This window comes from Pleurodeles waltl, chromosome 1_1 (genome assembly GCF_031143425.1).
Source record: "Pleurodeles waltl isolate 20211129_DDA chromosome 1_1, aPleWal1.hap1.20221129, whole genome shotgun sequence".
NCBI lineage: Eukaryota > Metazoa > Chordata > Amphibia > Caudata > Salamandridae > Pleurodeles > Pleurodeles waltl.
Genome location: NC_090436.1, coordinates 830319150 through 830346764, shown reverse-complemented (window position 1 = coordinate 830346764; position 27615 = coordinate 830319150). Strand labels below are relative to the sequence as shown.

Sequence of the window (27615 nt, the reverse complement as noted above, 5' to 3'; positions counted from 1 at the left end):
TCTTCTCCAGGCTGTGAGTGACCACTCCTCTCCTCCCTCCTAGCACAGATGGCTTATCAGGAAATGCAGACAACACCCCAGATCCCTTTGTGTCATTGTCTAGTGTGAGGTGCAACCATCCCAACTGTCAAACTGACCCAGACAGGGAATCCACAAACAGTATAAGCAAGAAAATGCTCACTTTCTAAAAGTGGCATTGCCAAACACACAATCTTAAAATCAACTTTACTAAAAGATGTATTTTTAAATTGTGAGCTCAGAGACCCCAAACTCCACATGTCCATCCGCTCCCAAAGGGAATCTACACTTTAATCATATTTAAAGGTAGCCTCCATGCTAACCTATGAGAGGGATAGGCCTTGCAACGGTGAAAAATGAATTTAGCAATATTTCACTGTCATGACATATAAAACACATTACTACCTTAACCATACACTACACCCTGTCCTTGGGGCTACCTGGGGCCTACTTTAGGGGTGCCTTACATGAAGGAAAAGGGAAGGTTTAGGCCTGGCAAGTGGGTACACTTGCCAAGTCGGATTTACAGTTAAAAATTGCACACACAGACACTGCAGTGGCAGGTCTGAGACATGATTACAGAGCTATTATTTAGTTGGCACAACCACTGCTGTAGGCCCACTAGTAGCATTTGATTTACAGGCATTCGATTTACAGGACTTAATAGAAAATCAAATATGCCAATCATGGATAAACTAATCAACAATACAATTTACACAGAAAGCATATGCACTTTAGCACTGGTTAGCAGTGGTAAAGTGCTCAGAGTTCAAAAGCCAACAGCAACAGGTCAGAAAAAATAGGAGGCAGGAGGCAAAAAGATTGGGGATGACCCTGCATAAACTAAAATGTCCAACAGCTCCTTATGTGGGTGCACAACCAGTTCTGCAGGCCCACTAGTAGCATTTGATTTACAGGCCCTGGACACTTCTAGTGCACTGTACTAGGGATTTACTAGTAAATCTAATATCAAATATGCTAATCATGGAAAGTCAATTACACATATATTTTACATAGGAGCACTTGCACTTTAGCACTGGATAGCAGTGCCCAGAGTAACAAAAACAGAGTCCAGCATACATCAACAACCTTGGAAACAGAGACAAAAGGTTAGGGGAGACCACACCACAGATGCCACGTCTAATAGTTACTGGCTCTGAAAGTGCCCTGGGCTTTGCTAAACAGGCCCAGGGCCAGTGCTCTGTCCTCTAGAGGGATTTGGTAATTGGTAAAATTCTAATCGGCAAAGACAGCCTACCTGTAAGTCCCTAGTACATAACAGGGTTTGTAGGTTTAGAGCCCCCAGTGGACTTAATGCACTTAGGGGTGAACTGCTCTGGGGTCTGGTGTCATTTATAAGCCAGGGCTGCCTCGTAAGCTGGTTTTAAAATAAAACTGTGTTCAAATTTGACTTTGGAATTAAACATACTTCCAAAGTCCCAAACTACGTTTATTGCATTTATGTCACTGCTAAGGTCTGCCCTAAGAGCCACAATGGTAGGGTGCCTTATTAGAAAAAGCAGGGACAATACAAAAGATGCTTTATATGCCAGGAAAAACAGCCAAATTTGTTTATCCCTATTGTAGTGCTGCTAGCCCCATATGATAACATGTGAAGGCTTTATTTACCTAAAAAAAGTCTAACTTTTGATTGGAGCTTGCTAGACACACCATTTAAACAATCAAATTAATTGTTACACTAAACCCAACATCCTGCCAAGATTGGATTTAATATAACTATTACAGGAAAGTCGTTTTAGAGCTTACTATCCTGAAGTTACCTAAATCAGCCCTGGAGCAGCCTCTTCTGGCTGGTCAGCCTTTGACAGCCTGATCCAAGCTGCTTCCTGGGTAGGTGTGACGAGGCCTTGGGCTATAACAATATAGCCTTTTGGTGGGAGGAGATTTGCTTCCTGGAAGTGCCAGGGAGAGGAAGAAGGGGGCTGAGTAAATAAGCTAGACTTCAAAGGAAGGAGCCTCTGCTGCACAAAACACATGTCACAGGATGCAGACCACCCCTACTTCCTTGAGGAGGGAGAAGAGAGAATTTCAACTGCAAATGGCAAAGTTAAACATGGAGGCAGAGGAGAGGAAAGCAGAGAGAGAGGCTGAGAGAGCAGCCAAACAAGCTGAAGCTGTTAGAGCCTTGGCTGAAAAGAAACTTTTGTTGGCTCATGAACTGAGTCTCAAGGAGCTGGATATCAAGGCAAGGCAGTCTGAGTCCAGCCGTGATGGTCGCAGCATACATACCATATACCCATATATGGCATGTATGCTGGGTATGCCTATATATATACATACACCTATGAATGTAGTGCCAAGTTATGCGGTGGGAGATGACATTGATAAGTGGTTGGCTGCTTATGAAGTTGCACTAAGGGCTCATGGGGTTTCTGAAGAGCAATGGGGGGAGTCTTGTGGTGGTATGTACCAGAAGTGCAGAGGGACACACTCCTTGCATTGGATTCAAAGGATCAAAACACATACGCACCCATGAAAACTGCTTTATTTGCCAAGTTTGGGCTGACACCTGAGAAATATCGTCAGAGGTTCAGGGACAGCACCAAACTCTCCACACAGAACTGGGTAGACTTTTTTGATTTCTCAAGTAAGACACTGAATGGATGGGTGCGGCCAGTAAAGTAGATGACTATTTGGAGTTATATAATTTGATCCTGAAAGAGCATATGTTCAGTGTTTGCTTTACAGAGTTGTGCCAGCACCTAGTTGACAGTAAGCTGTCTGATCCTAGAAAGCTTGCTGAGGAGGCAGACTTCTGGGTTAGCACCAGAGTGTCCAAAAAGGTACCTGGGGGGGGGGCACCCACAAAGGTGGCCAGGGTTCCCACCAGAAGAAAGGGGGGAGAAAAACTTAAGAATAAGAAGTTCTCAAAAGGCCCCCAGAACAATTCCCAGGGTGGTGGTGGTACCCAGTCACAGCCTGAGTCTGAGAAGAGGTCAGGATTCTTTGACAAGAAGAAAGGGAAGTTTATACCCAAATGCTTAGAGTACTTCAAGCATGGGCACTCTAAGGGTGATTCCCATTTTCCCAAGAGGGTGCAGCCCCCCACTGGAGGGCAGACACCTGGGTTGGCTAGTGTAGCGCTCGGGGGGGGAGACAGTCCCAGTTAGATTTGGGGAGCAGATAGAGTTGTCCCTAGTATCCCTAGGAGGTAAGGAAATGGTGGCAAAAACTCACATGCCTACCAATCCTTCCAAGTATAGGCAGTGGGTCACCATTAAGGGGCAAAGGGTGGAGGCTCTGTGTGACATAGTAGCCAGTATGACTACTGTCAGGGGTCAGCTGGTGTCAGCAGAGCAGGTCATCCCTAATACCTTGCACCAGGTCATAGTTTCTGACAATCGCGAGAGCCACCTACCAGTAACTCTGGTGCCCATTGAGTGGGAGGGGGGGGGGGTATCTGGTACTCCAAAAGTAGCTGTGAGTCCTGCCATGCCTGTAGAGTGTCTGTTAGGCAATGATCTTGAGCATACTACCTGGAAGGAGGTAGAGCTCAGATCCCACCTGGAGATGTTAGGTTTGCCTGAACGGGTCTGCATGACCACACGATCCATGGCTGCCCCAGAAGGGAGTCTAGGGCGTCTGGAGCCTGGAACAATGGCCCAGACAGCTGCACAAGGGAAGGGCAAGGGGCGTGGGAAACCGGCCCCAGATAGTCCCACTGTGGTTGATGGGGTCCCAGAAGAGAGGCCCCTGAGCCAGCTGGGGAGGATATTGCCACCCTGGGTAACCTGCCTGAGCCTGCTGGCTGGCAAGCGGAAGGTGGGCCAACCAGGGAGGAATTCTCCAAAGTGCAGAAGGAGTGCCCCACTCTTGAGGGTCTGAGGCAACAGGCCTCAGCCCAAGCAGCAGGTGAAGCCTCTGGCGATCACCACATATATTAAGAAAATGATCTCCTCTACAGGGAGCCTAAGGTACTGGCTGCTCAGGCAGCACATGTGCATTTGTTCCCCCAGTGTTACTGGGCCTTCCTACTGTGCCTGGCTCACGACATCCCCCCTGGTGGGACATTTGGGGCAAGACAAGACCTTTGTCAGGATTGTCACCCACTTTTATTGGCCCCAAATGCGGGTAGCCTTAGATAATTTCTGTAGGTCCTGCCCAACCTGCCAGGCTAGTGGGAAGACAGGGAAAAGGCTCAAGGACCCACTGATCCCACTCTCTGTCATTGGCACCCCCTTTGAAAGGGTGGGCATCAATGTCAGAACTGCCCCAGGCAACAGGTTTATCCTGGTTTTGATGGACCATGCCACCCGCTATCCAGAGGCAATCCCTCTAAGGACAGTGACTGCACCGGTGGTGACCAGAGCTCTGATGGGGATATTCACCTGTGTGGGGTTCCCAAAGGAGTTTGTGTCTGATAGAGGCACAAACTTCATGTCAGCATACATGAAGTCCATGTGAGTGTAGGGTAACCTACCGGTTTACCACCCCTTACCATCCCCAAACCAATGGGCTTGTTGAAAGGTTAAACAAGACCCTGAAATGCATGATCCCTGGCCTGCCTGAGGCCATGAGGCGTAAGTGGGATGTCCTCTTGCCATGCCATTTCTTTGTTTATAGGGAGGTGCCCCAGAAAGGGGTGGGGATCAGCCCCTTTGAACTTCTCTATAGATACCCTGTCAGGGGACCACTAAGCATGGTCAAGGAGGAGTGGGAGAAAGCTCCAAAGAAACCGCCCCAGGATTTGGTCAGTTACATGCTGGCCCTCCGCAACCAGACACACTGTTTCTGGAAACAGGCCAAGAGCAACCTCGAGGCCAGTCAAGAGGCGATGAAGGAGTGGTATGACCAGGAGACCACTGTAGTAAAATTCTCACATGGTGACAAAGTTTGGGTGATGGAGCCAGTAGAGCCTAGAGCTCTCCAGGACCACTGGACTGGCCCATTCAAAGTCAAGGAGCGAAAGGGGGAGGCCACTAACCTAGTGGACCTCAAGATCCCTAGAAACTTCCCAAGGGTTCTCCACCACAACAGACTGAACCTCATTTTGAGAGGTCTGAGGTCAGTATGCTTCTTGTGACAGATGAGGGCATGGAAGAGGAGAGTGAGCCTCTCCCCGACCTCCTCTCTGCAAAGGAAGGTTATGGGTCAGTGGAGGGTGTTAATATCTCTGACTCCCTGACTCTAGATCAGAGGGGAGACTGTTACGAGTTGTTGGAGTAGTTCTCTTCCCTGTTTTCCCCCGTTCCTGGACTCACACACTTGTGTGTCCTCGACATTGACACAGGAGACAGTCCACCTGTAAAGAATAAAATTTACAGGGTATCAGACAAAGTGAGGTCCAGCATCAAGGATGAAGTTGCCAAGATGCTGGCTTTTGGGGTGACAGAGAAGTCCAGCAGTCCCTGGTCCAGCCCACTGGTGTTGGTTCCCAAGGCTGCTGCCCCCGGTACCAAGCCAGAACTTAGGTCCTGCGTGGACTACCAGGGTCTCAACTCTGTCACAAAGACAGATGCTCACCCCATCCCCGAGCTGATGAGCTCGTAGACAGGCTCGGCGCTGCCAAGTTTGACCTCACGCCAGGGTACTGGCAGATCGCCTTGACTAAAGGGGCTCAAGAGAGATCCACTTTTTCTACTCCTGAGGGCCATTACCAGTTCAGAATAGTGCCCTTTGTATTGAAAAATGCCCCCGCTAACTTCTAACAGTTGGTTAACGGGGCCCTAGCTGGCAAGGATGCCTTCTGCGCAGCCTACCTAGACAACATTGGCGTCTATAGTTCCAGCTGGGAGGAACACCTGCTCCACCTCAAGGAGGTGCTTCAGGCCCTGCAATAGGCAGGCCTGACCATCACGGCCAGTAAGTACCAGATTGGGCAGGGTTCCATGGTGTACTTGGGACACCTAGTAGGTGGTGGCAAGGTGCAGCCCCTCCAGGCCAAGATTGAAACTATCAAGGCCTGACAACCACCTAGAACTCAAACCGAGATGAGGGCCTTCTTAGGCCTCACTGAATATTACCGCAGATTTGTTAAGGGATATGGCACCATAGTAGCCCCCTTAACAGAACTAACATCCTAGAAACAACCTAGGTTGGTGAACTGGACAGAGGCTTGTCAGAAAGCCTTTGACTCCCTGAAGGAAGCCATGTGCACAGCCCCCATGCTCAAAGTACCTGACTACTCCAGAGAATTCATTGTGCAGATAGATGCTTCAGAGCATGGCATAAGGGTGGTCCTTGCACAGCTGAATGAGGATGGCCTAGACCAACCAGTAGTCTTTATTATCAGAAGACTATTACCACGGAAACAGAGGTGGAGTTATATTGAGAGAGAAGCATTTGCTGTGGTCTGGGCCCTGAAGAAGCTGAGACCATATATTTTTGGGACTCACTTCCGGGTTCAGACAGACCACAGGCTTCTCAGATGGCTCATGCAGATGAGGGGCAAGAATCCTAAACTCTTGAGGTGGTCCATTTCCCTACAGGGGATGGACTTTACGGTGGAGCATCGTACGGGGATTGACCACGCCAATGCTGATGGTCTCTCCAGATACTTTTGCCTTAGCGATGAGAGCTCCCAGGAGGTTGGGTTGCTCTCCCCACTTTCAACTGGGTGGGACACATGTTAGACCTGACTGCCTTAGGGTTGTCACCCCTAACTTTATGCCTGCCTCCCTCCTCTTTTTGGAAACTGTTTTTGCTGGTTTTAGCAAACTTTACCACTGCTAACCAGTGCTAAAGTGCATATGCTCTCTCCCGTAAAACATGGTGACGTTGGTTCATACCCAATTGGCCTATTTAATCTACTTGTAAGTCCCCAGTAAAGTGGACTACATGTGTCCAGGGCATGTAGATTAAATTCTACTAGTGGGCCTGCAGCACTGATTGTGCCACCCAGATAAGTAGCCCCTTAACCATGCCTCTGGCCTGCCATTGCAAGGCCTGTGTGTGCAGTTTCACTGCCACTTCGACTTGCCATTTAAAAGTACTTGCCAAGCCTTAAACTCCCCTTTTACTACATATAAGTCACCCCCAAGGTAGGCCCTAGGCAACCCATAGGGCAAGGTGCTATGTAGGTAAAAGGCAGGACATGTACCTGTGTAGTTTATATGTCCTGGTAGTGGTAAACTCCTTAATTCATTTTACACTGCTGTGAGGCTTTCTCCTTTCATAGGCTAACATTAGGGCTACCCTCATATATTGTTTGAGTGGTAGATTCTGATCTGAAAGGAGTAACAAGGTCCTTTTTAGTATGACCAGAATGGTAATACAAAATCCAGCTGACTTGTGAAGTTGGATTTAATATTACTGTTTAAGAAATGCCACTTTTAGAAATTGAGTATTTCTCTGCACTTAAATCCTTCTGTGCCTTACAATCCACGTCTGGCAGGGTTAGTTGACAGCTCCCTTGTGCATTTCACTCAGACAATCCCAAACACAGGATGTTCAATCACACCTACACACATCTGCACACTGAATGAGTCTTTTTGGGCTGGGAGGGCGGAGGGCCTGACACTTAGATGGCGAAGGGCAGTGGCCTGCCCTCACACAGTGGACTGCCACACCCCTCTACTGGGACCCTGGCAGACAGGATGTAACTGAAAGGGGACCTTGTGCACTTCTAAGCCACTCTTTGAAGTCTCCCCCACTTCAAAGGCACATTTGGGTATTTGAACAGGGCCTCTGACCTTATCAACTCATACACTTCTGGACCTGAACCTGCAACCTGTCAAGAGGAACTGCCTGGCTTCCCAAAGGACTCACCTGACTGCTTTTCTGCAAAGGACTGCTGCCCTGCTGTTGCCCTGATGCCTTGCTGCCCTCTGACTCTGCTGGGGAGTGCTCTCCAAGGGCTTGGATTGAGCTTGCCTCTTGTTTTCTGGTCTCATGGCAAAAAAGACTTCATCTCTGCAAAGGACTCCTTGTGAAGCGAAAATCGACGACCAACCTGCCCGAATTGACGCACAGCCTACACTGTGGTGAGAAAATCATGCACGCCAAATCGGAATGACACAGTCTGGCTCCCCGAGTGGAGATTGACGCAGCGCCAGTGTTGTGACCGGAACTTTGACACAGCCTGACTTCCTGCAAAGAGGAATCGATGCAGCGCCTGCTGTGCGACAGAAAGTTCCCCCATCGCCCACCAGATTGGCGCAGCTCATGTGAAATCCCAGGAATTCTCTGCATCGTCCCTGGGGCGTCCAAATACCCCGCAACCCAAAGATGATCCAAGCCTGCGTGCCGGAAATCGACGCAAAGCTCTTGCTGTGTGGAAAAGCATTGACGCATTGTCTGTGTGAGCCGAGAGAAACTGACGCACACCTCCCCATTTTCCATGTATCTTCTCCTGCGGTCCCTCGCAGAGAATTTAGCCACAAACCAGGTACTTTGTGCTTGCCAGAGACACTTCTTGCTTTTTAAGAACTAAAGACTATTTTTATCATTTTCTAAAATTATATTTCCAGGTGTACTTTTTGACCTGCATTTAATCAGATAAATATTCTACATTTTTCTAAACCTGTGTGGTGTATTTTTGTGGTGTTTATACTGTGTTATTACATGAATTATTGCACAAATACTTTACACATTGCCTTCTAAGTTAAGCCTGTCTGCTCAGTGCCAAGCTACGAGAGGGTGGGCACAGGATAATTTGGATTGTGTGTGACTTACCCTGACTAGGGAGAGGGTCCTTGCTTGGACAGGGGGTAACCAAAGTCCCCATTTCTAACATACATTGTTCAATTCTGCCAAGTATTAATATGTGCACTTAGACTCACTATCAGATGCAATGAGACTGTATTGAGTACTGCAGACACAAATTGAAGTGTAGGCCTGTGGTGCATAATGTGGTCATTCTCCTTTTAATGATATTCCATAGACTTGTTTTCACCTGTACATTCAATTACTTTGCTTGCTATTCTTCGGATCTGATGCTGGTGAACTTTGATGTAGGTTTAATGTATGTTTTCTCTATACCTTTTTATAACCAGGTGCTAATGCCTCTGCTCCTGACCAACTTAGCCTTGCCTTAGCCTGGAACAGAGTCGACATTGCACGCAGCCAGATCTTCATTTATGGGCAGCAGTGGCCGGTACAGTATGCAGTGCCCTGGGCACATATGTAAATAATTAACAAGACTTTGTTTACATTGCCTTACTGCAGTGCTTAATTTGTGAATAAAAACGTGCCGGTGCCCAAAGCCCTCCTCTTAAACACGCAGCTGCTGCAATTAAATGTGCGATACGGAATACTGAGGCAGCGTAATCCTTAAGCCATCTTGGGCCTCTTCAATTCATTTACAGCCACTCCCTGCCCCTTCGGCTCACTTTTACAGCTTTCTACTTTCTCATATTGTGACGCTTTTTATTTTTACCCTTCATCCGTCTGTCCAACATGTGTCTTTTGCTCGCAGCAAATGCTTGAGGCAGAAGAATAAGCCCCGGCCCTCAAAAATAAGTCTTGGTGCTTAGCACCGGAAATGACAAGCACAAATTAAGCACTGCCTTACTGGGTGTTTTCAGAATGACTAGTTAGTTTGTTGGTGAGATGTGGTTGAACCGAATCCTTGACTGGAAATTCTGTAATAGCCAGAGTTCTATGATGTTAGCAAACATTGGGTAGGGAATGAGGGAGCTACATGTGATATCATGTTTGTGGTCAACCTTTAACTGAGGTATAGTGTCAAACGTTGTATCGCAAAAAGTCATGTTCCTCACATTACGTACCACACACCACACTGCAGCACTTTAGCAAAGGATTCTACTCCACTTCCCAGACACTCAAGGAAGCTGGGTATAAGCATATTTTCAATAAGGAAAATTCATTTTTTTCAGCCAGTATATCAGCTAAATACCACGATGTAAAGACAGTGGGGTTGATTCATTCTTTCATTGTAAACACATCTGATACGACATAGCACAGATCCTGATTCATCCTGTGCAGATTATGGACGCAGGCTCATTTACTACTTTAGAAAGCAGGACTTTCTTAAGTCACAGTTCTGTGCTGGAGAGGCCATGATTACTGCTCAACTGGGAATGCCATAGGAAGTGGCTTTGCATAAATTCACACATACAGCAATGCCTTTACCCACCCCTAGTACATTTCTAAATGTGGGCATACTTCTAGTATAGTAAGTGGTACAAAGAGTTTTGAAAGTGCCCCAAACACCCTCTTCGACAGTGAATTCCTAAATCAACAGGCACGATATACACAGGTAGGACTAAGGCAAAGTTACAATTGTATACATGCTTTTTATATAAATATGAACTGTAAATGGGAGGAAGGAGATGGGTTCACCAAAGATGAAATGTGGAATACTAGATGCCCCGGGATGTACAAAACAGGGCTAAGAAAAGTTACGAAACACTTCCTGAGTCCAGGAAAGAGTCATCAACCTACATGTGTTTTGAAAATAATAGTAAGATAGAAGCAGTCGGCAAAACAAATTACAAAGGAGATGTCTAAAATGGAAATGAAATGTTGAAAAGAGAACTGAAATGCCCAACAGAAGCAAAATTCAAATTAAAAAACAAGGCATTCCCCAATCTAAATGTAGTGCTATCCTGCTGATCTTAGGTTGGGGAAATATGTTCATGGCAATCTTGCTCGTAGTCCAGTGAGGGCGCGTTAGGTTCATGAAGACACCAGTAGGGGACTTATAAGAGAGTGTGGAAGATGATATAAATGAAGTGCCAGAGGAGAAAAAGCAGGTTACCCATCTGTTCTGGGAAGCTCGTACGTTGTGCAGGGCAGTAAATCCCTTCATAAAGACCTGCATGTTGGCAATTTACCCAGCCACCAAGAGCCACGACAACTCATAGACTGGCTCTAGAGAAATTGTGGGGCGGGATGTAGACAAAGATATCTTTGGCCACATGCTTGATTTGTGGGAACCGCTCGTAGGAGGACAAGGAATAGGAGCAGGGGCGTAACAAAGGCCCCCGCTGTCCCTGCGGTGCAAGAGGCCCCCCAAATTTCAGGCCCCCCCCCTTGGAACAGCACCTGCCGAGTGTGAGCCTGGAGGGGAGCCGCCTCCACGTTCTGTGCAGGAGGGCCCTTCCAGTTTTATTACGCCACTAAACAGGAGACGGGGGCTCAGGCTGTGGTGTGGTTTTGGCAAGATTGCTTAACATATTTGACTATCTCTCTAGCAAGGTGGTGCAAATGACTCATTTTCTTCTGGAATGTGAAGGTGCTGAAATTCACCATCACTCCCTCCTGTGTGCCTGCCTGCTGTAACCGTTTAGATGAAGATCTCCAAGTGTACATTTTTTCTCTTTTCCAAAGAAACTCTTGTGACTGTGGTTGCCAGGGCTGATGACACTTATATCCTGGGTTGGTGAGAGATATCCTCTTGCAAATGTTTGTGCTCTTTGGATGGCACTCCCGCTGAAGTGCACTAGATGGTTAGATAGCCCGGTGTTTGCTCCGGGCCTGCTGGTTTTAAGTCCGTACATATGACTGAGAGAATCTATTGATGATCTCACGCCCAGTAGTCTCCTGGATGAATTTGGTAGCCCTTCTGTACTCTCTCAGCCATGTTGGGGGCAATCTGGGAAGATACATCAACGGTTTGGCTATGGATGCAGTCCTCTGGATACTTCAGGAATAACCAAAGGTGCACTTCTGCATTATTCATTTCTATGCACGCACAGTTGCCAGTTTATTCAGCATAAACTGCAAATAGGTGGAGGAAAGGAGGGGTTGACCACAACAGACCTTGAATCATAAAGGAGTCAACAGAAATGATACACACTTTCTGTATCTATCACATCAACCAAATTCTCTTGCTTGGATATTGACACACATTAGCCATATGCTTCTGCACTGAAAGTACAACATTACAGGTGGATCTAAGGTTAAAAGAAGGAAACCAAACACATTCAGGATATTAGGTAACACTATGAAAGATATGTCCTTCTTTGGCGAGATTCTATGTATGTTTTCAGTGTTAACATTTGTGTGGCTAAAAGGTGTCTGATTTGTTGTTTTTATGTACCCATGATGCCAACTACATGAGTATACTTGTTGATCATGATGCATGTGACATGTTACCAGTGTCAGTGTTATCCAACTGTATTTATTTTTTACTTACTTTATTTATGACTCGCATCTTTCAGGATTTTATTGTGGTACTTTCTATAGAAGTTTTTAGACTGTAGTACCATTCATTTTTCATTTCTCTTTCTTCCTTGTCCTGCTCATGCTATTACCTGCCTCTACTGGTTGCTCTATTACTTCATTACAATTCCAAAGAGTGAGTGGCATCTCTGTGATTTTACTGCAAAGCTAATGAAGGCTTGCTTTGCCTATATTACTCTTGAATGTCAATACATTAATGAATTCATTCATTCATTCATTCACTATCAGCATTTTACAGAACGGACCAGCTTCTTTGGAGACAAAGGGCCTCATTATGAACACTGCGGTCTAGACTGCCATGCCGGTGGTGGTGGAAAACACTGCCACCTGCATGGCGGTCTGGACCGCCATATTACCAACATGGGAAGACCACCACAGGCGGCCCTCCGCCACCGACAGGCTACGGCCGACAGGCTTCCTGACGATGGTGGATTTCTCAATCCGACCCGCCAGGGAAAGGCTGGCGGAAGGGGTGCTCCGGGGCGCCCCTGGGGGCCCCTGCACTGCCCATGCACTTGGCATGGGCAGTGCATGGGCCCCCGTGCACAGCACCATCACGCAGGTCACTGCCCAATTTACGGGCGGTGATATGCATAACGGGTGCTGCTGCACCCGCCGCACTGCGGCATTGACGACGGTTCCATGTGGAACTGTCAGCAATGTCCAGGCCCAGCATTCCGCTTGGCCAGCTGGCAGAAACACTGTTTTCGCCCGCCAGCCCAGTGGAATTTTGATCATATGGCCGGCGGGGTCTTCCACAGGCAGGCGGTCTATGTTTAGACCACCAGCCTGAACATGGCGGGGAATCCCGCAGTGTTCATAATGTGCCCCAAAGTATTTGACCTAGGATGAAATAAACAGTGTAAGGACATAAAAAAGATCACTATACACAGTGCTTGAAATGGAAAAATAGAAGTGCAGGTACTCTGTACCAAAGTACCTGCTTGTTTCTGAGTACTGACTACATATAAAACAGAAAAAACTAAAGCAATCAATAACAGTGGCAGCATATCTCTAAATAATCACAAGACAGCCATATAAACGCCTCAAGGTGTACCGTTGTGCTAACCTCTAGAGCTTTTATTTCCTTTTGGAAAGGGCAATGAGAAAGGTTTGTACTGATACCTCATGGGATGACGAGAGAAGGACTGACTTAATGTCTTTGTCTTCTTAAAAAAGGGGTTTCCAGATGAAGGGAGTTTTAGTTGATGTTAGCCACTTTATAAAGTTTCTATGGAAGAAAATTTTCAGGTTTCAAAGTGGTCTTCCTTAGAGATAATGCAAGTTAGTCTGAGAGCACATTTCCTTTAAAGAATAGCCATTAGAGAGTGATCAGAGTTCAAAATATATGATCACATTTTCTCCCACTAGTAGCCATTCCAAGTGATGCACGCAGGGATGCTCTGAAACGAGTTGGGTGTTATTTAGAAATTCTTACTAGCAGTGGTTTACCTACTAGCAGTAATTTACGATGTAAGATTCATCACCACTAAAATAATTGGGCTGATGCTCTGCCAGCTTGGCCTAGCAGTCACTAAGCGCTTTCAGTTTCAGAATTTTGACCCAGAGGAAGCCTAGTGGTTTGGTGCATTCCACAAAAGCTGGATGACAGGTAAAACAGCGTGGTTTGTCATTCTTGGTCGTTTGTCAATCAGCTAGGAAGGGAGTTGAGAAGGAATTCGGTATTACCAGGGAAGAGTTTAAGATGATGTTTTGGCATCCAGGATAGGGAAGCGTCTAGCACTTGGGCTGTGATTCCAATTTTTGGGGTTTAGAACATTTTTAGATAGAGGTTAGTGAGGCCAGCAAAAAAGCCAAACGCGATGTTTGAGTTGTTCTTCCATATATTGATTAAAAAGGGTGGAAGAAAGAATACAATCTCGAGGGATCCTCTGTAGAGCTGGAGATAGGTTTGACATACTGACACAGATGTTCGAGTACATGGAGCATTTTTGAGGGTATATCTTGACAAAGAGCCGGCTATGTAAACTCACTATGTACAAGCTTACAAAGCCAACTATTCCTTCAAACTGCAATCGTTCAATGTTTTTGCTGACAAATCACATGGTCTCATTTGAATTGCAGGTGGGTTCCCTAGAGCAAGCAATGCTGGATGCGCTGGTGTTGGACCGAGTTGATTTTGTGAAGCTACTCATTGAGAATGGAGTGAGCATGCACCGTTTCCTTACCATCTCCAGACTAGAGGAATTGTACAATACGGTAAGCTAAAGGAAAGCTTCTTTTCAATGACTAAACTTCCTCAAATTCAGATGCTGAGTTCACCTTCTCATGTTTACCAAAAACAATAATGTTTGCATATTTACGTTTCTTCTATGAAAAAATGGGTTTACCAAGCTGAAAAACACTGCAGTTGTGAAAGGCGTATTCTTCAATATGGCGTGGACTGATAAAGGGTATTTAAATGGCACACATGTACTATTACCACTTTAGGACCAATTTAATTTCCTAGAAACATATGAGGGTATTTCTGTAATAATAAAGATTATAACTCGCACACCGAGATATTACATAATTGCATGGTGTAAATAAACCAAGTGTATATCTCAACCTCAGAAATTAGTTTTCTGTTAAAATCGTTTACTCCAATACCATTTATTATTGAATCACTACCTCCCATTCCAATAGGCATTACTAGCCCAGATTGCATAATGACTAATGAAGGGATCAATGAAATTACTGGTGCAAATTAGCAATGATTAACAAGCATATATCAAAGCAAAAACATGAACCAACAAAGACAGAAACAGGTGAGGAATTATAGTATTATGATAGATACAGGGAGGTAAATTAACAGTACAAGGGAGGAACCTCGTCTAAGAGAGATATGGATATAGAAGATATATCCTGGGGCAAGACTTGGCAGGGGAAGCTCTGGAGTAAAAAGAAAGATTCTCATTTTACAAGAAAGGGGATGCTAAAGGCATTAGACTGCATTCCACATGGGAGCAGATTTGTTTTAAACAAAAAGCAATGAGCAGGCACAGGAAGTAACCATATCAGCAGGACAGAGAAATAAAGAAAGAAAGAAAGAAAGAAAGAAAGAAAGAAAGAAAGAAAGAAAGAAAGAAAGAAAGAAAGAAAGAAGGAGAGCAGAGGGGGAACTGAACACACATGGAGGTCCTTGCTAATATGAAAGTATTTGTTTATTGTACTGGTATTAAACGTTACTGATCGGGAACAATGACCAGCGGGGGGTAACTACCAAATCTAGAGAAAAAGAGGAAAAAGAAAACAAAGCACAAAATTAAAAAAGCAGATAAAGGGGGTCATTCCGACCCCGGCGGCCCGCGGCGGTCATTCTGACTTTCCCGCTGGGCGGGCGGGCGACCGCCAAAAGGCCGCCCGCCCGCCCAGCGGGAAAGCCCCAGCAACGATGAAGCCGGCTCCGAATGGAGCCGGCGGAGTTGCTGGTGTGCGACGGGTGCAGTGGCACCCGTCGCGATTTTCAGTGTCTGCTAGGCAGACACTGAAAATCATTATGGGGCCCTGTTAGGGGGCCCCTGCACTGCCCATGCCTGTGGCATGGGCAGTGCAGGGGCCCCCAGGGGCCCCACGACACCCGTTCCCGCCATCCTGTTCCTGGCGGTTTTTACCCCATGGCGGTGCTGCGAGCAGCGCCGCCATGGAGGATTCTTTGGGGCAGGGGTAAACCGGCGCGAAACCGCCGGTTGCCCTTTTCTGACCGCGGCTTTACCGCCGCGGTCAGAATTGCCCATGAAGCACCGCCAGCCTGGTGGCGGTGCTTCCGCGGCACTCTGCCCTGGCGGTTTTCAACCGCCAGGGTCAGAATGACCGCCAAAGTGTAATGAAAACAAGACGCCCATGCTGAGCAGGCTAGTTGATACTTTAATAAGAAGAATTGTTGAACATTTTTCAGGCTTTTACAGATTTTCATAGAAAGTGCACTCACAACATTTTCAGGCAAACGATGAACTTAAAATGGGGAATTATTAGCCATTGTTTAACATTAAATCACTCAGCACAGTGTGCACACCAAAATAGAGAATTTTCAATGTGAATAAATTGTACATCTGCTCTGTCAATTTAGCACTGGATGTAATTTCTATGTAAGAGGAGCATGTGACACATGGGCCCTCATTACGATCCTGGCAGTCCAAAGACTGCCAGGGCCGTTGTGAGGGTCTCGGCAGTGAAGGCTGCCACTTTATGAGTATGGCGGTTTGGCAGAGGCCAAACCACCACATCCCCGCTTGTACTGCCAGGGCGGTTGGACAACCAGGCCGGAGATAAGCATCTCCAACCCGGCGGTCCACTGAAGACCACCGGTGGTATCACGAGTCGCCTGTCTGCCTGTCACCAGCAGACAACTCCTCCACCCCCCCCCCTGCAATTTCAATACCTCCCCACCCCCCTTCCATAACAGTACCCCCTCCTGCCACCCCCTTTCCATAACAGCACCCGTCTCCCATAACAGCACCTCCTTCCCCCACTCAACCCTCCCCGCATACACGCACATGCACATGCACACACACCCACACGCACCCACATACAGTCATTCACCAACAATTACATACACACATTCACTCACATACATACATACACTCATTCACTCACATGCATACATACACCGCATACATACACACATTCACTCACACGCATACATGCACTCATTCACTCACACGCATACATACACACATTCACTCACACATACATACATGCATTCACTCACATGCATACATACACGCATCCACTCACACGCATACATACTCATTCACTCACACACATACATACATGCATTAACCCACTCACATGCATACATACATGCATTCACTCACACACATACTTACACGCATTCACACAAACATTCCAACACGTACTCACTTCAACAATCATACACTCTTTGAAACACCCATACACACACGCATTCAAACACTCATTCAGACACCCATACACACACTCATACATACTTACATTCACATACGCAGACAACACTCACTCACACTTTCCTTGTCCGACTAGGAGGTCGTCCACCAGGGAATGGGAACAGGTGTTTCCACCGCCAGCAGCACCCCGCCATCAGGACACTGCCAGGCCATATTACAGGTCATAATACCATGGGGGGAGTCCTTTTGGCAGGGCGAGGCCAGTGGTGGAACCGCCCCTGCGCCTCTAACTACCAGCACGACCACTGGAGGATTTCCACCCAAATTGTGGTGGAAATCCTTCAGTACTTGTAATATGGTGGTCGGAAGACCGCCAGCCACTGGCTGTCTTCTGGCGCCTGTGGTTTCGGTGGTCTTAGGAAAAGACCACCAGAGTCATAATGATGGACATAATCTTATAGTTACATATGAGAGAGTGCAGGAATGTGATTTACAATCTCTCATCCGATAGACATTTTTATGTTGACTGAGGTATAAGGGAGTTAACAATAATACAACAAATCAACTATTCATGAAGCCCATTTGGCCCCACAATAAGGACCAGGAATCAGTGACTGAAATTAAGTCAATTTATTTCTAATCAATATAATTTATATGCATGCCATGAAAATATTAAAAAGCTGTAGGATTACAGCTGGCAAGCTGAAATATCACAAGTGGTTCAGTTTCATCAGATTAAGGTACAAAGTATTAACAACCAGAGCAATACAGAAACTGAGAATTCGATAGAGGTGTTCCATACCAAAACCTCTACTCTCTCTCCTGAATATAAGATAACTCTAAAATCATTTAATCAGCATTCCAAGTAAGAAATGAGGATAGTTTGAAATAAAAGCTTAAGGATGGTTTGGAAGAATTTGTAGGAACATTTGGAGATGCTAGAGCATGTCAGCATAGTGGAGGGTTCAGTAGAAGAAGTTTATGTATGCTGCCATTGTCTGTTCAACTTTGCTGTTCCCACTGCCTGTCAGTTACTTCTCTTCCTTCTTACCTCTCTCATCCCTATAACACTTTTCTCTAATTCTCATACCTCTACAATTCTCCATATTCTATTTTTACCTCCATCAGTCTCACACCTATTCCTACCTCATTGTTCTAAACACTTGTCTCCCTTGGCTTTTTGCCTCTCCAAGTTAATGCTCCTCACATTATTCAGACGTATTCATTAAGTATATCTGTTCCAGGAGTCATTCATTGTCTTTCTATTTATGCCCTTATTACAGCACTGTGTTCAATGTAACAGAGATATATTCATATTGTTTAGTTCCTTATGAAGCATGCTAACACCACTTTGGCTATGTTGTGCTATATATAAATATAAATATATAAATAATTAATGATTGCATGATTCTCAAAGCCCTTTGTATGAGCAGAAAAAAGCTGTGCTAAATATCTCTCCTAAATTTTTAATGTATTAATATTTGAACCTATTTCCAATCTGTTTGCAATCTATTCATTATTGAGTATGCTTCCAGTTTTTTGTGCTACCGAACCAGATATCACAGTGACAATAAGAACATGTTTACGCAGGGATAAATACTCACTGGAATTCATATTCAGACCTGTAACCTACATGGCAAGCATATTGAAAGGGCTGTGTCATATAAATATCTGGAGGTTAGAGTTTCAAACACAAGGGTTATACAGAAGTCCATGCTTGTGTTAGCGGGGAAAGCTCATGAAGGAATACTTTCAACTATAATGTTATCCCATAATGTGAATTTGGGTGTAGTGTGTTGTTGGTAAACCATGGGAGGGAGGCTAACACCTTGGAATGTGATAGACCAATGGTTTTATCTGCAATTGTAGGTTTCTCCGGGATACTGGAGAAAGTTGGGTTCCCATGTGGGAATAGTTTAAATGTGGGGGGTTGGCTGACTGATATGAGAGATGTTAGGAGAAGTCTGGAGGTAAGTAATTGTTTTAATTGGTAATTTAGGATATAGAAGGGCTGCAGGCCAAATTGGGTTTTCAACAGGGGCATGAACTACTTCAGCATCCTTTTTAGAGACTTTAAAGCACAAACATTTGCAAATGATTATCAGTCCTGGCAAAAAGTAATCAATGATTAAACCTTAAACTTTAAAATAAACTTTACATTTCATCATTAGTCTTTGGCTCAGGCCTTTAACGCTGGAGCAGGCCTTTAAAGGCTGGTATAGCCTGCTCCGGGGGGCTACAAGGCTATAGTAAGCCTAAAAAAACAATGTACTAATTGTACAACCTTTTATCCTGTCAGTCTCCAAGTCGCTATGCCCCAGTCTTGACCAAATTAACTGAAGGTAGGGCCTTGCATCTATGTATCGATGCAGCTGTGTATCTAGGGAGAAATTCAGCCCTTATTACCCATAGGAGTGTGTAATTCGGAGTGATCTACAAAGGTTAAGCTATTTTCAGTTTGTGCACACTCCATGCTATTTTTTGAATCTTTGTGATGTGAATGGATGATAATTATATAGATGAGATTTCCCATATGTAGGAGTTAGCCAGAAGTAGTACATTTGCATCACAGCCAAATATCCTGCCTGAAAAGAAAAAAAAACACCACAAGACCCTGTTCTGTCCAATAATTCATTTTTTCCATTTTAAAGGTTCCTCAGGCACTAATATTAGTGGCCTCACTTCTGCACTAATCAGTTATTTTAGTTTGTGCCACATCCAAATCACAAATGTACATCCATTTTGTAGTCTGGGTATCTCTTCCAAGTTACCCTAGCAGAAATGAAATACATAAACCTATTTGCACCATCATTGGGTAGAAAAGGTCAATGGTGCCAGAACCCAGTACTGGCTACCTAAATTAAACATGCTTATGTTTGACACTGTTGCCAACTATCCACCAAACCGTGTGCACAATCCTCATGATTTAGGAGGTGGGCTTGCATTTCTTTTGTTTTTCAGTTTTTTTTTTCCAAAGTGATTAAAGACATTTCTATAATTGTAGCCACAAGTAAGCAAACGTAGGCAAGGCAGACATATCTAAATTACACTCCTATATTTTTCATTCCAATTTCCTCTACCATCCTCTGCTTCTTCATGTTCCTAAATACAAGTTTCATTTTCTCCCCTAGCTTCCATTCTCTTTATTCCTCTGCCTTCAGTACCATCCTTGTACCCCCACTGTTATTCCTGCCTTTTCCCACCACTATTCTCTGTCTTTCCACTACCTCTTTTTTTTGCTGCCATCTTTTTACCTCATTAATCTTTGTCTAGGTAAATATTACTTCCTTAATTAATTAGGAAAACTGTCACTCAAATATTAAATGCCGATTCTTTGCATGCAGTGAGTGATGCATTATGTCTTATGAGAACAATGACGACAGATTTGGAGTGGGAGCTCTATTTAGCCTGTTTTCTGCGGTAGATTATGATGTAGTCCCATGACTTTAACAGAAGCACAAGGCTGCAGACGCATTTTCCATCCTTCTCAGGAATCAAATGTGTAACAAGGTCGACGGACCTTTGGATCCAGCAAGATGTGTGGTGATCCATCAAAAATATTTCAACACCCTACAGCATACCAAATCAGGGAAGTGTGTGGGAAGGAACACATCTGGGCAAAATACAAAAAACGACAAAAAGGAAAAACATTTTTGGAAAATGATCATCTTGGGCTGCAGAATACTAACTATGTTAGGCAAAAGATAGGTAAAAAGTTAAAGTGTCAGCATATTAGAAGCTCAGGCATGAGTCTTCTGAAAGAGCAAAATAAAGGATCACCAACTCTAAAAAGGTCATTTCAAGGGTAAGGGAAAATGGCAGAGAGGATGATACCTCTCCAAGGGCACAGCATTCAGGGAATCCTCATCAGCAAGACATCAGGATCAGCAAGCATCAGGGCAGCCTCTGCAAGCCGCAAAGGTATGCTCAGGATTGCTCAAGAAAATGCTGCAGACTGACTAAAGTTCAACTGTCCATTGATTTAGCAATTTACAAGAAATGCTCTGATTTGTCAAAGATGCCGGTTAACGTTATGTTCAATAGGCATCATCCAATTAGAATTCATCACCAGACTTCGGGTTGCAACAGTTTGAAAACTCTCCAAGTCTGTCATGGGAACATCTCCTTTCTGTCTGACTTTAAGCAAGTTTGATACAAATGAACACAATCTCAGACCATGTCCCTGCAATGTAATGTTTCCAAGGACAGATGGGTACATCTCTTCCATGTTTAAATAATGGACCTATTACAAAAGGGCTTTGCTTCTCATGGGAACAAAATCTGAAAGAAGACTTCACGTTATGAAAAATATAATTCAACACTTTCAGATGCCTGCAAAATGCAAGCTCTGTGGGCCTCACTTAGTCTAACACAAGAGAAAAATATAAAATGCATTGAATTATTATGTCTTAGTAAAACACATATAATATGAAAACTTGTAAGTTCAGCTTGAATAATATTTCATCAGCATAAGTAAAACATTTCATATAAATGGCAAAAGCTGTGTTATTGCACTTCATTGAGTATAACAGAGAAGTAAATTTTTCTCATTGTGCATCATCTTAACACTCATTAATCATTCATTAATCACGAGAAATTCAATATTATTTCTATATGCAATATTTGTTTAGAGTCTAAATTACATCTTAAAATCAACCTTCTAGCATGTGATTTAATTCAAAAGGCACCTAAGTCAAACTTTGAAATACAAACAAATGCACATTTAAAATGTGTCAGTGCAGCTTTCTACCTCAGTTTTTCCACTTTTCTACTTTCATAAACCTAAACTAGTCACCGTCTGATGACTTTTGTGACAGGAGGGACAGCACTAAAATGTACGCTCTATCAAAATACATTTATATCAGGATCCTGATTTGCCAGCTGCTTTTTTGGGAGATAAACAATTTTCATTTGCAAAACTATTCACTAGAAATAATGATCACTTGACGATATAAATATATCTTCTCTTTGCCTATACTAATCGATGTTTACATCTGCACATCTAAGTGCTTAAAACATGGCAATTCATTGAGGCCTTGCTACAGGTTAATTTCCTCCTCACATATCAAATACAAGAAAATAAAAAGCATTTTGGGGAGAAAGGTGAGTGATTTAGTCTTCAACAACCTGATTGTGTGGTTTATAGTATAATAAGAGTGGCCTGTTGAATTTGTTTTTTGTTTCTGTAGAGGGTAGAATATTTAAAACCTTTTTTAATTCACCATATTTTCAAATTACATGTTTTTTTTTTTAATGCCATGCAAATAATTGTTCTTATTAACTACTATCATAATAATTTTAATTGTTATAATGTAGAAATAGCTGAGTCACGTAATCTGGCTTTAAGCGTGGTACTTGATAACCTAAAGGGGGACTTTGCTGTAATGTTGTGGGGGAGTGAATTTTGATAGTAGGCTTTGTACACTCTGGAGGAATGTTGTGTGTGCTACACTAGGATAGGATAATGTGGATTATTTGCATTTGGAACATAACCCTTGTGGTGAGTTCTTCAACAAGATCATGAGCAGGCGGTACTTAGTACTAAAACTAGACTTGGCTGTGGCAACAGTCCTAAAGCAATCTACTTTTACAATGAAGGGTCCTCGAAGTATGATTGGTTTCAGTATGACAAATCAGTGGATTCAAAAGGTTTCTAATTTCACATTTCTGCAGCATTATATGACCGCAAACTAAGATTGTCTGTAGGCCACACACAATTACAGTGCTCTTGTTCTATACCATTGATAAGGGTTAGCAATAATAGAGGTATTTTGAGTAAATGGGTTAGTGCCGATCCTGGACTCCCACTGACAGAGCTAGTAGATAGGATTCAGGGACAGCTGATGGTGTGCTTGAGGTCTGGGATAGATCCCTCTCATTTGCTCTTGGCTTAATATGAAATTTACAAAACTGGGAATGAGCTTCTAATCATGCCAGTACTCTGTAGAGAACCAACGATTAAAGAAATGGTTCAAGGCAGCCTGTTCATCTTCTCACCAGTGTTTAATAAGGCCTTTAATGAAGTCACCAAGGGAGGATGTGCAGACTACTTTATAAGCAGGTGACAAAGGAGAGAAAGAACATCATAAGGCAGGAAGCCTGGGAGCAATTACGTGAGGCTAGTAGTAGGTATGATGCACTCCTTTTTTGGAAAACTGTAAATGCTTTTTTAGATACATCAAAATATACAAATAAAGTGATGGATAGAATGCTTGAATTAATCTCAGTGACTGATAATTATTCAGGGCCACATCCCAATCTCTCATTATTTTGCACACCATGCTCCTCTGTTTGGATCCAGTCATATGCAAATCAGTCTTGACCCTGCTTGAATCTGAGCAGTCCAGCATGAACCACCGAGCCAGGCCCAAGCTATTGCCAGTGGCTGAGACTGATCCAAGCATTCCATCAAACACCTTTTTCTTTTTGCATTTGTTGTCCTACTTTTTTTTTTTTTCAAAGATTTTATAAAAAAAATTGAATAAAACAATAACATTAATGCAAAGGTGATCTGACTTAAATTGCTGTTCCCCCCTCCCTCCCCTCATGCTTCAGATTTTATAAATGTAATTCACAGTTGGCAGGTCTCAATAGGGTTAGTTGTTACAGTCCTCGCTCACAGAGCATTAGGATTCCTGTGTGGCGTTTGAGTCTGTGTCTGAGTCCATTGTGGTTCTGTTTGCTTCTTCAGTGGATGCATTTGGTGATTTTAGTTTTTCCAGAATTGATTCCCATTGGGATGCATCATCTCTGGGCCTGAGCTCAAGTAGTGCCTCGCGTAGCAGTGTCGTTCCTTCTGCTTCTGCCCACTTCTCAAATGAGTTTTGCCATCTGGATATTTGTGGGCCTGGAGGGGATTTCCAGTTTGTGGTTATTTCCCATCTCGCCAGGATCAGAGCTAGGTCTATAAACTTGTTGGAAATTTTAAGAGCCGTCGGACGTGGGAAGTCCCCCAGTAGAGCCACTGCTGGGGATTTATTTAATGATCTATCAGTGCAGGCTGAGGTTTTTGCAAAAGTCTCTTCCCAGAATGCGTTAAGTTGGGGGCAGCTCCAGAGCATATGTATGAGGCTAGCTGCAGGTTCCGCACATCTGGGACAACTTGTGGAGTTTGTACTGTAGATTTTGGAGATCATTTGTGGGGTCATGTAGGCCCTGTGAAAATTGTATAGGTTTATTAATTTAAACCTGGCATTTCTGGATACCGGATAGACATGAGAGGTGATCCGATCCCATTGCGTTTCATCCCAAGTGATGTCTAAGTCCGATTGCCATTTGGATGTAAGTTTTGCTAGGGGTAGGCGTGTGCTACTAGTAGCGCTTTGTAGATTCCAGATACTACACCTTTTAGATCTCCAATTGAGCAAATGGTGTTGCAGCTATTGTGAGTGGGGGGTTCAAGGTTTCCAGTTCTCCAAGTTTTTTGGGCGATTTTAATGATGGCGTTGTGGGTGATGAATAAACCGGGGGGAGGTCATATTGTGTTTGTAGCTCAGTGTAGGTGAGTTTCCCTCCTCCGTATAGGTCTCCTAGTTTAGTAATATTATGTGATATCAGTTTGTTGAGACCTGGGATATTTTGCTTCCCTGAGATATGGATCAGGCGGGACAGTGGAGCTTCTGGGGCATAAGGAGTGTTAATTCGGGAGCGTTTCAGATGTTTGTACCAACAATGTCTAGCAGACTCCCATTCTATCGGGAGCAGTTGCTTGGATTTCCGGGGGTTCAGTAGTATGCCCAATATCCTGTCTATGGGGCAGTTTAATTTGCTGCCCTACTTGTGCTGCAAATGCCCAGACATGGGTCTCAAGCTCACTGTGCCACTGGACCCAAGTAATACCTGGTTGAACACCCCTAACTAGGGTTACACCAGTCCTCAGTTGCTTGTGTTCCAATTTAGGAGGGACCTGGCCTGGCAGTTCGGGCTGGATTTTCCCGTGAGGAGCAGGGTCAAGACTGATTTACATATGGCTGGGTCCAATCTGAGGAGGCATGGTGTGCAAAAAAACAATGAATTGGGATACGGCCCGAGCGATTGCAAGTGGCTGAGATTAATTCAAGCATTCCATCCATCACTTTTTTTACATAGTCACAATTCAATCATGTATGCACTTATTCTTCTGCATGTGTGGGTGGAGCACATCTCCAAGGTGTCTGACAATATTACATCACCGGACACAATAGGCAGCATCGACATGGCATACCCAATCCAAGACTGCTGAGATTTTTCATCAGTTACTCTAAAGAATGTAATATCTTCAATTAAATGAAGCCCAAGGAACAAGGTGCCAGGCCCAGATGAGGTCTCCACTGATCTATTCAAAGAAATATAGACCTAAGGGCCCTTTTTTAAGTCAACGAGTGAGAAGTGCACCATATACAGGCCGCCCCCCTGCCTCCCAGGCCTGGTCTAATTCAGTTATCATCCCCTTCTTTAAGAAGACAGATCGAGCTGATCAATGCTGTTATCATTCCATTTCTCTCATTGACTCTACCACCAAAGGACTGGGTAGAATCTTGTAGATCACATGGAGGCTTGGACTTATGAAAAAGGTATACTTCTGTGCTCAGTATGGGTTTAAACAGGGCTTGGGGACTATAGAGCAATGCTTGAACCTTCACCTTATAATCAGTAAATATTCTAGTGTGAAGAGAGGCTGTATTTAGCTAGCATTTGCATGGATCCTAGCTCCTCAGTTGATTGTGTCAACCAGAGAAAGTTATGGGAGAGGATGCTAGAAATGGGAGTGGATCCTCAGTTGTGCACCTTCTAAATCAACTTTATACTGACAAGATGGGGTGCATTAGATATGGGTCCAATAGGGAGTGCATCTTCTCAACTGAGATTAGGTGGGGTGTTAGACAAGGGTGCATTTTGGCAACCTTTCTTTTTGCTTCTGAATCAACGATCTTGATTCATTTTTGTTGAAAGTAGAGGCTGCTACTCCTAGGGTGGGAGCTAAGTGACTTCCTGCACTATTATAAATAGATTATGGTATTTTGCTGTCATTAAGGGGGGTAGGCCTGCAAAGGTTTTTGGATAACTTTTTTTTGTTTATGAGCCAACTGGATTTGTCCATAAATATCTCAAAATCATATGCCATGGTTTGTAATCAGCTGATTAGCAAAGTAGAAATCGCAATACATTAACAAGACTAGACTTTTATACATACTTACTTTTATGTGTCTGTAGGTACCTTTCCATAATAAAGGCACCTACGCACATCTTACAAAAGTAATAAAGACTCAATTTGATCAGACCAAAGCTGCAGTTTTAAAGTTTTCTGCAAGACTGGTTTCCAAACCTCTGGACTTGATGATTAATATTTAAAAGGCCAGATGCATCTCTGTGGCCACCTTCGAGATATGTGTTGCATTTGTGAGAAGATCGTTATCCATTCCCCTTATGCCTATCATTCACAATTGAGGTTACTGTACATGGTTTGGTTAAAGTTATAAACACATCTTAATCAAGTTGTCATCACTGATTGTTCGCAACATGATACAACATTCAACATTCCATAGTTAACATATGTAAAGGACCAATTTACCCTGCTAGGGCAATTAGAATTTGTTAACAACACTAAGGGCCTGGTTGCTACCTTGGTGAATGGGATAGTCTTTCATAACCATGACAGATATCCCACCTGCCATTTTACAAGTTCTGTACTATATAACTCAACTTGTAATACAGCGGAAGAGATATCTGCCCGTTTGTGATGGACTATTCCATCCGCCAAGGGTATAATCAGGCCCTTAGGCCCATATTTATGCTTTTTTAGCGCAGCATTTGCGTCATTTTTTTACACAAAAGCAGCGCAAACTTGCAAAATACAATTGTAATTTGAAAGTTTGTGCCGTTTTTTGCGTCAAAAAGCAGCGCAAATGTGATGCTAAAAAAGTATAAATATGGGCCTAAGTGTGTTAGTTCCTCAATCAAAACTGGTGTTAAAACAGAATTCTTACTATGTTGATGAGGAGGAATGAAGATCTAGAGTACAGTAAGAGGAGAGTGGCTGCTCATCAACTTTCAACCACAACAAATTGTGTGGAGCCCTATTTATTTACTTTACCTCACCACCATCATAGGTAGATTCTGATTTAATATTGCCCATTTCTTGGTTTCTTATCCTAAAAATATGTTTGGGGAAAGGGATCTTGTCCATCCCCATGTATTTCAGAGTCTATACAATCTATGCTACATTTTGTCTTCTTTTGTAAGCTCTATACTGCACCAAGGAAACTGTTTTGTAGTCCCCCCACCTAGGTCACTTGATATAAGAAGATGTAAGACTGGACCGAATTTACTTGCAACTACTGCAGATTGAATTGTTTTGCATGATGGTATATAAATCTATTGCGGCTGCAGTAAGACTGTATAATATGGTGGGCAAGTAATGTACAGCAATGATATGTCTTATGGAACTTAGTGTGAGGCACAGACTGTTCTTTTTATTCCATGTTTTATTCTATTGTTTTAAGTGTAACAAGAGTGTGTGAGATAGATGAGCTAATTAAGGGAGTAGGGTATCCACCCTTGTTTTGTTATGTAGATTGTTGATAAGATGTTCTTTCTTTTTAAGCACAAGTTACTTTATGCTCTGATTCTTAAAGCCTGACAAAAT

General features: G+C 43.8%; 1 protein-coding gene across 2 annotated transcripts in view; it reads left to right on the top strand.

Annotated features, from left to right (window-relative positions):
- The window catches only part of TRPM3 (transient receptor potential cation channel subfamily M member 3), a 1350903-nt gene that overhangs the window by 1004024 nt on the left and 319264 nt on the right, over nucleotides 1-27615 (top strand). For both annotated transcript variants that reach the window (XM_069228883.1, XM_069228872.1), the window contains exons 10-11: nucleotides 8973-9073; nucleotides 14212-14346. In XM_069228883.1, the coding sequence (XP_069084984.1) occupies nucleotides 8973-9073; nucleotides 14212-14346 (236 nt within the window). The remainder of the gene's footprint in view (nucleotides 1-8972; nucleotides 9074-14211; nucleotides 14347-27615) is intronic.